Source organism: Camelus dromedarius, chromosome 9 (assembly GCF_036321535.1).
Source record: "Camelus dromedarius isolate mCamDro1 chromosome 9, mCamDro1.pat, whole genome shotgun sequence".
Classification (NCBI taxonomy): Eukaryota; Metazoa; Chordata; class Mammalia; order Artiodactyla; family Camelidae; genus Camelus; species Camelus dromedarius.
Window position 1 is genome coordinate 69,190,769 of NC_087444.1, and position 13,343 is coordinate 69,204,111.

The window sequence follows — 13,343 nt, forward strand, 5'->3', positions numbered from 1 at the left end:
CGAGGGGAAGAAACTGAGTTGCGGAGAACAGTTTGATATCCCTCTTGGTGTGGACTAATTTCAGGTCTAAACACGTGCCCCTGACGAAACACCTAGATGACTTTCCTAAATCGGGAACCCCAGGGGGATGGAGGGACGTTTTGCTATCCGTAGTAACTAAACTCCCAAAGAGCCGCTGGGTGCGCCCCGTCCAGGACAGGAAAGGCGGGCCCCTTTAAGGAGGCGGAGAAATTAACTGCGATGGGTGAGCGCTTTGCCCAATCGCGGGTGGCTCTGGTAGTCTCCGGCCCAATGAGCACGCGGTGGGGGCGGGGGCGTGCACACCCGGAAGCGGGTGCAGGCCGGCCGGCTAGCCGGGGGGCCATGGCAGCCGCGGCCCCTGCAGCAGATGGGGTCCCAGGTCGGGGGCCTCCCGGGGAGGTGATTCATCTGAACGTGGGAGGCAAGAGGTGAGTGTAGGATATTCCTACTCTCGTGGGCGGGAAGTCGGGTGGGAGTACCCTCTTCTCCGGGGGGGGGGGGTGTTCCTGTCCATCAAGGATTGCTCCGCCTCCTCCTGGAGGCGCGGGAGCCTAGACCCGCGCCCTGGTAGTGGAGGGAACTCACCCGGTCCTGGGACTGAGGAACGCATTTTTCTCATCCTCCTATCACCTCGCGCCTGCTCACCGTCCTGAAGATTCAGTACCTCTCGCCAGACTCTCACCTGGATCCCGGACTCTTTCTTTTCCAGGTGATTGGGAGAGCGAGTTTGGGGTGGGGGGCGGGAGGAGAGGGCATGGGGAGACGTAATCTTGCCCTCACGCACGCACTCCGGCCCGTGACACCTGTTCTGCGTCCCCTTTCTTCAGTCTTCTGAGCGGACGCATCTCGACACTGAAGGATGAGACTGGAGCCGTGAGTAGAGTAAAGCTGAAAGGGGGCAGCCCGTAGGAGGAGGGACAGAATCCCCACTCAGCCCCGCAGTTTGCCCCATCCATCATCCCTTCCCCTTCCCTGCAGATCTTCATCGACAGGGACCCCACCGTCTTCGCCCCCATCCTCAACTTCCTGCGCACCAAAGAGTTGGACCCCAGGTTGGCATGGATGATAAAGGGGATTCCCCCACCGTCTTCACCCCTGAGAAGGCTCTTCTTCCTCTAAGAATGTTCATTAAGCTCTTTGATCATATTTAAATTGTGTCCTTAGAATTCCCCGCAAACACACACACATACACACACACATTTTCACCACCCAAATCATTGCTGTTTAGAATCTTGATCCCATTAGAATTTGCTGCCCCTTGGGATTCTCTGTGCAGTTTCGAAAACTTCCTCCTAGAATTCTCTGCCCACTCCCACTCACGAGACTCTGACCCCTAGTCAATTCTGCTACCCAGGGGTGTCCACGGTTCCAGCCTCCTCCACGAAGCCCAGTTTTATGGGCTTACTCCTCTGGGTAAGTGGGGCCGGCCCCCCTTAACATCCTCATTGTATAGAAAACCAGCTCTCTAGTGATGCTCCCTCTTTCCCTTCTCTCCTGAAAGAAGGTTGAGTTAGAGCTGAGAGCACTGGATTTGGTTCTGGGTCTCAGGAGAGTGGTGGTGTTCTGTGGAGAAAGAAAGGGGGGAGGGAAAAAGGGATCTTCCTCAGTGTTCCCCAAGTCCCAGCCTTTGAGTCCTTCCACCTCAGTTCGACGTCTGCAGCTGAGGGAAGAGTTGGATCGATCTTCTTGTGGAAACGTCCTCTTCAATGGTTACCTGCCTCCGCCAGGTGGGAACTACTAAGGAATGGAAGGGGTGGAGGGGGCGGCTAAAGACTATATTTCCCATAAGGCTGCAGCCCTTGGGTGCCTGGGCTATGAACCCTGAGACGCTATGGGAGTTGTAGTTCTATAGCAGATACTTGGACTGATGCTTGGAAAGGAAGTAGGAAACAGCTTTTCCAGTGAGGCAGTAGGCCAGGCTTAACCCCCTTGAGGCTCAGAAGCATGCCCTAGAGCCCGATGGGAGTTGTAGTCCAGGCTTGATTTCCTTGTAGGGAGGCTTAAGAAAAACTTGTGTCTTTTTCACAGAGGGGAGAAATATTAAAGGAAAGTTATTGACTATAATCTCCATGAGACCTTGGAGCAGCCAGCCCACTGGCCATGGAAAATATGCCCTAGTGGTTTTAGAAATTGTAGTCCACTAGGCTTTGCTGTTTGGTGAAAGGAACAGAGTGGGGAAATTCGATTTATGGCTTTATCTCCCTAACCTCAGTCAATACCTACTACTTTCATGAAGTTTGCGAAATATGAAGACCAATACTGTTGTTCTCTTAACTTAGTTTGACCCTGTTTTTTTAAAAAAATTTTATGTGGGGGTGATTATAGCTCAGTGATAGAGTGCATACTTAGCACACACGATGTCCTGTGTTCAGTCCCCAGTATCTCTATTTAAATTTTTTAAATTAAAAAATTATTTAAAATAAAAGCTTCATATCACTACCTTTATGCCACAAATTAGTAGACAGAAAAATAATCCCCAAACATAACAGTGTAATTAACTCTGGGTAGATGCTGTTGTCTGCCAAGGGGACAGGATTCCATTTCTTAAAAAGGAGAAATTAGCAAATATTGAAGAGGTATCGATATCATGGCCACACCAAACTGATTCTTACTTTGTGATGGGCTCCAAGAAACTGCAAAGGGAGTAGCTCTCTGTGTGATTCAGTGTCATGTAATGCCACTTCCCTGCACCACCTAAAATCTTTTTGCCAGGAGATGATGCTCCCCGTGTGGGAAAATCAGTATCAGACACATTTTAAGTGCTTATAATGTGGTGATTATTACAATTATTGTCATTCTGTCCCTTTTCCCTGCCGTAGTGTTCCCAGTGAAGCGGCGGAACCGGCACAGCCTGGCAGGGTCCCAGCAAGCAGGGGGGCGCCCAGCTCCTGTTCGCCGGAGCAACACAATGCCCCCCAACCTGGGCAATGCAGGGCTGCTGGGCCGAATGCTGGATGAGAAAGCCCCTCCTTCCCCGTCAGGTACGTATCTGTCTCTTGAGAGACTAGAGTAGCCAGTGGGCCCTTGGGACCCCAACCTGATCCCTGCTTTTCCCCACAAGGGCTACCCGAGGAGCCAGGGATGGTGCGCCTGGTGTGTGGACACCACAACTGGATCGCCGTGGCCTATACCCAATTCCTTGTCTGCTATAGGTGCTCAGGGAGGGTGGTGGCAGGAGGCCTTGAGCCCTGTGGATGGGGTGGGCTCAGGGTGAGAGTTAACGATGTCCCCATCCTCCAGGCTGAAGGAAGCCTCCGGCTGGCAGCTGGTGTTTTCCAGTCCCCGCTTGGACTGGCCCATTGAACGACTGGCACTCACAGCCCGGGTGCTCGGTGGGGCTTTGGGTGAGCATGACAAGATGGTGGCAGCGGCCATGGGCAGCGAGATCCTGCTGTGGGCTCTGCAGGCAGAAGGCGGCGGCTCTGAGATAGGTAGGGCATCCAGCTTTTCCCAGAACCCTTTGCCCTTTAGATTTATTTATTTACTTTTAATGCAGGTACTGGGGATTGAACCCAGGACCTTGTGCATGCTAAGCACACGCACTACCATTGAGCTGTACACTCCCCTCCCCCCAGCCTTTGCCCTTTAGAATTATATTCCAACCTGTGGCCTGTTAAAACAACCCACCCTACTCAGTTCTCACACCCATAAGAATTCCATATCCTGTTAGAATTCCTTGGCCTGGTAGAAAAATCCACCCACCTAGAGTTCTCTCCTCCATCAGAATTCACCATCCTCTCAGGTCTCTGCTTTGTTAGAATTCTCCATGCCAGTAAAATCCCCGGGCCTGTTAGAATCTGTTCCCATTAGAAATCTGACTCTGTAGGCTAATCTGTTCCCTCACAAATCTTAATCCTCGTGAGAAGCCTGTGCCGCCCATAGTCTTTTTTTTTTTTTTTTTTTTTTTTGGCCTTCGTTGAAAATCTCAGCTGTGTTAGAATTCCACACCCCTTTAGAGTCCCACACCCTATCAGGCATCTGGCTCATTGTAATCCTCTGTAATTCCTGCTGGAATCCTCCATCCTGTTAAGATTCCATGACCCAATTGAATCCTCTGGCCCTTGGAGGTTTTCCTGTCACCCTTCTTCTCCCCTGTGAAGGGGGCTCCTGGCTGAGTGCTCCTCACCCTCCACAGGAGTCTTCCATCTGGGGGTGCCCGTGGAGGCCTTATTCTTCGTTGGGAACCAGCTCATCGCCACAAGCCACACAGGGCGCATCGGGGTGTGGAATGCCGTCACCAAGCACTGGCAGGTCCGGTCGCTGGCCAGCCTGCCTGTCTTTTTCTCATGTGTCCAGACTGGTCAGACCCAGGGAGGAGTTCCTTTCTGCCCTGACTCAACCTGGAGAGAGCCAGAGACCCTAGCAGTGGGCCAGATCCAGTAAGGAGGCGAGGGCAAGTGTGATAAAGGCCTAAGGAAAATCAAAGAGGCCCTCCTGGAAGAGGGGCTACTGAGCTGACATGAAGGATGGGTGGGTTTTGAAAGGAAGAGAAGATTCTCCAGGCCCTGGGAGTTGGTGTAGGAGGCAGAACCCAGAGATAGACATACAAATGTCTGTGATTCTCTCTGCACACACCCAAGCAATGTCCAACGGGAAAAAAAAAATACACCTACAGTGTTGTTTTCTGAAGTGTGAGTGGGTGAGACAGACAGACAAGCAGAGGAAACAGAGAAAGACACAGAGACAGAGGGAGAGAACCAGAGGCGACAGAGAGAGAGAGAGAAGGGTGGATAGAGAGAAACCAGGACTGAATGACTGGTAGACACAGGGACAGAGAGAGATAGATGGAGATGAAAAAAGACGTGTCAGAGATACAGAGTCAAGGAGAGGCCAGGAGACAGAAGTGCCCACCAAGAGCCATTCAGAGACAGAGAGACACAGGCCTGGAGCAGGCAAGGCTGGAGTGGGCCTAGAAAGCCCCGGGGGAGGTCCTGGAGCATTGAGGAGAGGCCATGCCAGGAGGGGCACTGCAGAGTCACAGCCCGCCCCACCTCTCCCGCCCGCAGGTCCAGGAGGTGCAGCCCATCACCAGTTACGACGCGGCAGGCTCCTTCCTGCTCCTGGGCTGCAGCAACGGCTCCATCTACTACGTGGGTGAGCAGCAGCGGGCATCCCCACTGCCTGAGAGCCTCCCCTGGGTGGTGGGAAAGAGGAGAAAGACTGGGGTACTGTGAACAAACCTGCACTATCCTCCCTGCCCACCCCAGATGTGCAGAAATTCCCCCTGCGCATGAAGGACAATGACCTCCTTGTCAGCGAGCTCTACCGGGACCCAGCGGAGGATGGAGTCACAGCCCTCAGCGTCTACCTCACCCCCAAGACCAGTAAGCTATGACTCAGCTCCCCACTTGGCCATCAGTGGCCAGCTCTGACCCCAGCCCACAGCTGTCTCCCTACCACCTGTGTAGCATGACCCAGGGAGGTCTACTGGGAGGGAGACAATTCAACTTTCATTTAGTCATTTAACAAACACTCACTGAGCACCACTTATGTATAAGCTCTGTTCTAGGTGCTCGACCATGGCAGGCCTCTCCACCAGGGGCAAAATAGATTTCTAATATGTGATCTTTGGGTCTCTGTACCATCTCTGTGAGTAGGGCATGTTGTTTGCACACTCCTAAAACAAAGAGGATGCGTTTTTTACAGTGGACAAAGCTGAGTTCTCTCACTTGGGAGAGTTTTTTGTTTTTGTTTTGCTTTGTTTTCTTGATTTCAAATGCAAAAAGTAAGTTAATTTTTTGTTTGTTTTTGAGATATAATTCCCATACCATAAAATTTACAATTTAGCCATTTTTCGTAGATTCACAAGATTATGCAGGCATCACCACTGTCTAATTCCAGAACATTTTTATCACCCCTGTAAAGAAACCCCATGCACAGTAGTCACACCCAGGTCCTCCCTCCTGACAGCCCTGGAAACCTCTAATCCTCTTTTTGTCTCTATGAATTTGTCTGTTCATTCTCCCTCTGATCCATCCCTTTGTCTCCCGTTCCTCCGTTTCCCACATCTCACTACCTGGTTATTTCCATCTCCCCCTCTCTCCCGGCTTTCTGACTCTGTGTCTGTTCTTTGTCTGTCTGCCTCTTTCTCATTGCCTTGGTTTCTGTCTGTCTTTAACCCTGTGCCACTCTCCCTTTTCGGCCGGCCCCCCTACCAGGTGACAGTGGGAACTGGATTGAGATCGCCTACGGCACCAGCTCAGGGGGCGTGCGGGTCATCGTGCAACACCCCGAGACAGTGGGCTCGGGGCCTCAGCTCTTCCAGACCTTCACAGTGCATCGCAGCCCTGTCACCAAGATCATGCTGTCAGAGAAACACCTCATCTCTGGTGAGCTGTGCTGGGCTGCCCTGGGTTCCCATCTGCCTGCAGCCGAGGGATGGCTCAGATGGGACCACGAAGCCAGGCAGATGGGGACATTGTGTGGGGGTGGCCTCTGGAGAATACCGTGAGGGGGACCAGTCTGGGGGAGAGTGAATTTGCAGGGGAAAGGGGAGGACTCATCAATTTAGCACTTGGCCAGGCACATGGGACACAGCAATGGACAAGACAGGCCAAGTCCCTCCCCTCATGAAGCTGATGTTCTAGCAGAGGCGGCAGACAATAAATCACTGCAAATGTAAATCACAGTCCAACTGTGATGGGGGCCATGAATTAAAAAAAGCCGTGTGAGCGGCTAGAGAGCATTGGGGTTACTGGGAAGTGCGTGGTACCGAGAAGGTCTTCATGAGGAAGGAGCTCTGGATGGAAATGAGCAGTGCTGATCAGTGGGGACAAGTGTTCCAGGCAGAGGGAAAGGGCTTTGCAAAGGCTCTGAGGTGGGAGGATGTTTGGTGTGTCAAAGGAAGAGCAGGGACCCCCCTGTGCTGGGAGTGGAGTGGACAAGTAAGAGGGTGGGAGGTGATGGGGGCAGGTCAGTGGGACCTTGTAACCCTTGAAGAAGACTTTGTCCTTGACCCTGAGTGAGATGGTGCCACGGGAGGGCTCTGAGCAGAGGAGGGCCATGACCTGACGCAAGCATCCAGTGTTCCCTCTAACTGCACATGGGGACAGGCTGTGGGGCAGGACAGAAGCAGGAAGGCCAGGGCGGAGGCCGCAGCATCCATTGAGGCAGGAGATGAGACAGACAGGACCAGGGTGGGGGTGGGGCAGTGGACAGGGTAAAGTGAGATCAGGCTTGGAAATGATTTGGAGGCAGAGCCAACAGGATTGTTGACATTTTGGGGAATAGTTCTGGGGAAGAGAGAGTTCTCTGAAGGGGAAGACTTCCGAGGGGCCTGAATCCCAACACCTCTGAAAGGGGGTCATCCCGGGGCTCGGGAAGGTAGGGCACTGGTGATGCTGTGCCTGAGCCTGACCCTCTGCTGCCTCCTCGCTTCTCAGTCTGTGCCGACAACAACCATGTGCGCACCTGGTCTGTGACTCGCTTCCGCGGCATGATTTCCACCCAGCCTGGCTCCACCCCACTCGCTTCATTCAAGATCCTGGCGCTGGAGTCAGCTGACGGGCATGGCGGCTGCAGTGCCGGCAATGACATTGGTGCCTCCTGGCCCCTGGTCCCCCATCCCCCAGACCCTGCCTGACCTCCATGGGCCTCCACCAATCCCTTACCTGACCTCTGTAGACCTCTCCTGACCCAGCTAATGTGGTTGACCTCCACCCACCACCACCGGACCCATGTTGAATTCTGTTACCCTTCCCACTGATTTCTGCTGACTGCTGCCTGACCTAGGAGCCTCCCTCATCCCTGACATGCCTGAACGCCATTGACTGTTGCTAACCCCTGCCTCTGAACCCTCTCGGACCTTGCCCAACTCCAGCAGCCTTGGGATGGGGACCCGGTCCTGCAGGGGATGTTCCATCAGTAGGAAAGGGGGCAGAATCTTGGGGTCTGGAGGTCCCAGGGACCCCAGCTGGCCCTGACTGCCCCCCTCTGACTTGCCCAGGCCCCTATGGTGAGCGGGATGACCAGCAAGTGTTCATTCAGAAGGTGGTGCCAAGTGCCAGCCAGCTCTTTGTGCGTCTTTCATCCACTGGTCAGCGGTGAGGACCACCCCGTCAAACAGGGAGGGTGGTCAGAGGAGAGGACAAAATGCCAGCTTGGTCCCAGAGGTCGGAAGAGCATCCCAGCCAAGGGGCACGGCAGGAGCAAAGGCTGGGAGGGAGCACAAGGTCCTAGGTTTAGGGGCTGGGGTATCATAGATTTGGGAGGGATGGAGAAGCTTGGGTGCTTCTCCCAAGAAGAGAGGCAGGTACTGCCACCGTAATGGTGGGGACTGAGGCCGGGAAGGGAGTAAGGATAAGAGGGACTGGGCCAGGCCCTGGTGTGGCCAAGGTGACCCCTTCCCCTGCCCTCTCAGGGTGTGCTCCGTGCGCTCCGTGGATGGCTCACCCACCACCGCCTTCACGGTGCTTGAATGTGAGGGCTCCCGGCGGCTTGGGTCTCGGCCCCGGCGCTATCTGCTCACAGGCCAAGCCAACGGCAGCCTAGCCATGTGGGACCTGACCACCGCCATGGATGGGCTTGGCCAGACCCCTGGTACTCCTCTCCCCAAGGCCCCTAGACTTGCCCTGAATTCCTCTCTACAGCCTCCTTCATCACAACCTCCCTCCCCAAGCCCTTGCCCTCTGACCCCCTTCTCTGCCCACCAACCCTTCCTTGCCTTTGCTTTTCAATCGCTCTCTCTTAGCTTCTGACCCCTGTCCTTTGACCTCTGCATCTTTTCTATTATCCCAACCTCAATCCTTGCACTTGACCTTTGTCCCTTGGCCTATGACCCTTGCCTTGCCCCTGATCCTGCTTCCTCATCCCCCCTCCCCCAGCAGGCGGCCTGACAGAGGAAGAGCTGATGGAACAGCTGGAGCAGTGTGAACTAGCCCCGCTGGCTTCCTCGAGGGCCTCTCTCCCCAGCCCCTCACCCCATGCCTCTCTCACCAGGTAGGCATGACTCCACTTTCCTTTATGAGCAATGGGGGAGAGGGCAGAACAGGGAGGCCTTGGGAGGGGGTTGGCCCAGCTCCACCCTGATGATCCGCATCAACCCTCATCACCCCCTCAGTCTCCACTCAGCCTTCAGCAACTCCTCACTGTCCAGCCGCCGTGGGAGCCCGAGCCCCCCGCAGGCTGAAGCCCGGCGCCGCGGAGGAGGCAGCTTTGTGGAACGCTGCCAGGAACTGGTGCGGAGTGGGCCGGAGCCCCGGCGGCCACCAACACCAGCCCCCCGGCCCTCCTCAGGTCTCGGGGCTCCCCTTGCACCCCCCAAGATGAAGCTCAATGAAACTTCCTTCTGAACACAGCTGCCGTGGTGCCTTGGGGTACCAGGTCCTGGGGGACTCAGGTGCCTCCCCCACTTCCTGTCAGAGCCCTGGGTTCAGGGCCAGGGCCTCCTTGGAGTGGTTACTGTTACTAGGCCCCACTATCTCCCTTTTCTAGAGCCAAAGTCATACTTCCCTAATAAAGTTCTCACTGCCAACACCTTGGTTACATTCTTAGAGGGTTTGGGGACCCCTAGGAAAATGTTGGGAGAGATCTGGTTCCCAACCAGGCCCATGGCTGTAGTTTCAAGAACAGTTGTCTCTCCGGGTTTAAGTAAAGAAGAGGGCTGGAGGGTATAGCTCAGTGGTAGAGTGCATACTTAGCATTTTAGCATGCACAAGGTCCTGGGTTAAAAATCCCAGTACCTCCAGAAAGGAAGGAAGGAAGGAAAGAAAGAAAGAAAAGGAAGGAAGGAAGGAAAGAAAAGACAGAAAGAAAGGCTAATCACATCCACCCACTGGGGAAAAAAAAAAAAAGAAGGAGAAGGAGAAGAGAACTTGGTTTTTATAACTGGCTTCAGGTGTGGCAGGATCCAGGGCTCAAACACTCATCTAGAACGTTTTTTCATCTTTTGGCTTAGCTGTCCTCTGGGATCATTCTCAGTCACCTTTTCTCCACTCTGTGCCAAGATGACTCCAGGCAGCTCCTCAGCAACTTTTTTTCTCTAGTAGCAGCTAAAATGGCAGGACTGATTTTCACTGGCTTAAACTGAGTCAGATGGCCACTCCTGAGCCAATCACTATGCCCTTCCATTGTTCCAGGGCTCATGTGCCCTCACAAAGCAGGCAGTGAGGTCAGCCTCATGTTTTCAGAGTGGAGGAAGAGTTCCTGAAAGGTGAATCAGGGTACTGTTACCAAAGCTGGGATAAATGGGTACAGGTTGACAGGAACACAGATGTCAGCTAAATGATTGCCACGTCCTTAACATAAGGTTTGTATCCCAAACCTTACCACTGCAAACATACTGCCCATATCCCTGGCTGTCCAATCTTTCATCTCTCTCCTGACCACACCAGAGAGGGTATGTAGAATAGAATCAGCTCACCCCAGCCTGACATCCTTGAGATTTTCCCCCAGATAATACCTGTTTCTATGGCAACTCCTCAGGAAAGTTTTCTGCATCTTTTCCTTGGGTCAATGAAGAGAAGAGAAATTGGGCCAACAAAGAACAAGGGATTTTAGGATATGCTAATTCCAGAATTCCAGAGTGTCTGGAATGCCAGTGCTTCTCTAACATGATGGAGTGGGGTCTAGAATGTTAGGGAATCTGGAACACAGGCATATTCTAGAGTGCTAGTGGATGAACAATATTAGGCTTCTCCCCTGCATAGCAAAGAATCCAGACTGTTAAAGTTTCTGACAAAGGGACCTAGAAAGTCAGTGATTCTAGAATGGAAGAGTGTTCTAGAATGCCTGTGAATCTATACCAGTAGGAATATTTTACAAGCCAGGGATTCTGGAATGCTGAGACTTATAGGACACAGAAAGGAAATTGTATTACTAGGAAATCTAGAGCATAGGGGTATTCTGGAATGTCAGCCCTTCTAGATCATTAGAGGATGTGTTTGTGTTCAAAGAAATCCATAATGGCAAGTAGTCCTGGTTTGCCAGAGAATCTAGAATGTGAATGGGAGACCTAAAATGTGAGTGATTCTAAAACATGAGTGTTCTGGAATGTCTGTGAATCTCAAACTGTGGAAATGTTTTGACATTTCAGGGCATTCAGAACACTGGGGAAATGTTTGAACGTTAGGAAGTCTAGAATGTAGAAAGAGGTTGGGATGTGAGGGATCTAGAATATGGGAGTGTTTTTACAGATGCTCACAGATCTAGAATATTGAGATTATTCTTTCCATGCCAGGGAATCCAGAATGCTTGTGTTTCTGGGATGCTAGCGATGCTAGAACTGAGAGAGAGAGAGAGAGAGAGAGAATGTTGGAAAATCTAGAACACTGAAGAGATTTGTTTGTTTGCTAATACAAGGGTAAAACTGTGTGTGAGCGCATACAATGGGAGGAAGCTTCTGGAATGCCATGACTCTAGAACTCAGGGATTCTGAAGGATTGAGATCAGATCAGGATCCAGGAGTGACATAGAAATGACCGTGGGAAACAGTGGCGCTGATAAGGAGGGATTGGGAGCCGAGAACTCCAAATTCTGGGGGGAGGGGAAGCCAACGCCATCCCCGGAAGTTGCAGTGGTGAGCCAGAGGCTGTTGCCTAGCAACGAGCATTGAAGATGCCCTGGATCCCAAGCAGAAGGGAGAAATTCGGCAGCGCCCCCAGGAAATGATCCAGCCACAGGGTAGGAGATGGGGAGGGGGGCAACAGGGGCAGGGACACGCTGTCCTGCAGGGCCACGTTAGCAGGGATCTCAGGAGCTACACAAAGACAGGGACACTGAGCACATTCAGTGGGCAGAGCCAGACACTCCATTACTGAGCTGGGACAAACCACGAAAGACTGTGAGTGGGGCCTGAGTACCGTGGTTTCTGCTCCAAGGGGCTGTGTGTCCCTGGATGGTGAGTGGGCCCAGGCTTCTGGGTGTCAGTGTTGGGTGGAGGCGTAGATTGCTGTAGGTGACAGTAATGGTATGAGTGTGGCTGTGTGAGTCACCCCGTGTGCCTTATGGTAACACAGGGTGGAGGGATCCCCTGTCCTCCTTGCACACCCTCCGTTTGGAAGAAGGAGCGGGAGTTGGGGATAAGGTCGAAGCTGAATCGATTGCTTTTCTTAGTCTGGCGTCAGCCCTATGGTCAGGGCTAATGGCCTAGTGTGGGTGGAGCCTGGGATCCACTGGGGGCGGGGCTAACGACACAGAACTGGAAACCTTAAGCATCAAACTGCTGAGAGAGATGGGGTTTGGAATCCCCGGACAAGGGGCAAACATAAAAGGGCTAGGGACTGGGAGCCTAAGTGTAGGGCTGTGGCCCGATTCTCTGTACCAAAAGGTGTGGCCTGAAATTCAAAGGAGAAATGGGCAACTAGGGGGCGGGGTCTGAACTCTGGGGATGTCTTTAGGAGAAGGGAGGCGGGGTTTGTAATTTCTAAGAAAGAAGTTGGGGCCTTGAATTCATAATGAAAGGAAGTGGCTAGGCTTGAGACCCTCTGTGTTGGGAGATTGTGAGCAGGGTTTGGAGCCTGGAACCCACGAAAGCAGGTGCAGGTGGGTAGTAAGGTACCTTGTGGCTTGGGGCTCCCCCTGGTAGAGGGGGCTGAAATTCTCTAAAGAAAGAATCTACAATTCTGGGAGTGGGAGGGGTGCTCTTGGGAGCCTTTAAAGACTCAGGCAGGGAAAGGATGTGTTACCCTCTAGGGGTGACAGCGAACAGGGGTGGGAGTGGAGTCTATGGGTCCAGGACGGGAGGCTACAGCCTTTTGAGGAAGGGCTATTGTTTGTTGAGCCTGGAACGGCTGAAACACAGGGCCTTGAGAGGTGGCAAATCTTTGGGAAGGTCCTGGGGCCCCCAGAGGGGCCGGACCTGGGGCTCAGTGCAGGATTAGCACTCCGTCCCCAGAATTCTGAGTCTCTCATGTGAGAAGTGGGGACCTGTGATGCCTTTCAGCATCTATGTCAGTCAGAAAGCAAATTCTGATGGATTTCTCCCAGGACTGTAAGCAGAGGGTTGAAGACTTCAAGTGGGAGTCTAATTTAGGGGAACCTGCCCACAGCCTACGCATCCCTCTCAGTCGTGAGAGGGGTCCCAGCACCTCCACAGGTGGGGCCTCTCCTTTATGAGAGGATTCACTGAGGCAGTACCCCAGACAGCACTGAAAATTCCAGGCCCCGGCGCCCTCCGCCCAGCACCTGTCCCTTTGGCCCCTCCCCTGTCGTCTCCCGATTGGCCTCGCGGGCTGCGCCCCCTGGCGGCACCGGACTCTGATTGGCGGGAAGTTCGCAGCCCGCGACTGGGACAGTGGAGAAAATGAGTCGGCCTCCGGCGGGGGCGGAAGGCGGGGCCGCTCCGAGCCGGACCCGCTGGACAGACGGGCCGCCTGGAGCAGGAC

At 53.4% G+C, this 13,343-nt stretch overlaps 1 protein-coding gene across 4 annotated transcripts; it reads left to right on the forward strand.

The window, feature by feature from the left end:
- Positions 1–317: 317 nt before the first annotated feature.
- On the forward strand, positions 318–9,493 carry SHKBP1 (SH3KBP1 binding protein 1). Of its 4 annotated transcripts, none has more exons than XM_031458719.2 (18): positions 318–449; positions 677–730; positions 849–903; positions 1,000–1,073; positions 1,376–1,434; positions 1,668–1,748; positions 2,841–3,002; positions 3,083–3,173; positions 3,262–3,452; positions 4,157–4,272; positions 5,028–5,115; positions 5,229–5,345; positions 6,180–6,350; positions 7,404–7,559; positions 7,967–8,063; positions 8,381–8,559; positions 8,844–8,958; positions 9,080–9,493. In XM_031458719.2, exons 1-18 carry the CDS (start codon positions 364–366, stop codon positions 9,309–9,311), a joined length of 2,124 nt encoding a protein of 707 aa, XP_031314579.1. In that variant the 5' UTR covers positions 318–363; the 3' UTR covers positions 9,312–9,493. The 4 variants fall into 4 exon arrangements, with proteins under 4 accessions (XP_031314579.1, XP_031314581.1, XP_010983510.1 ...); XM_031458721.2 differs by having other exon boundaries at positions 8,847–8,958; XM_010985208.3 differs by having other exon boundaries at positions 849–894.
- Positions 9,494–13,343: the final 3,850 nt, after the last annotated feature.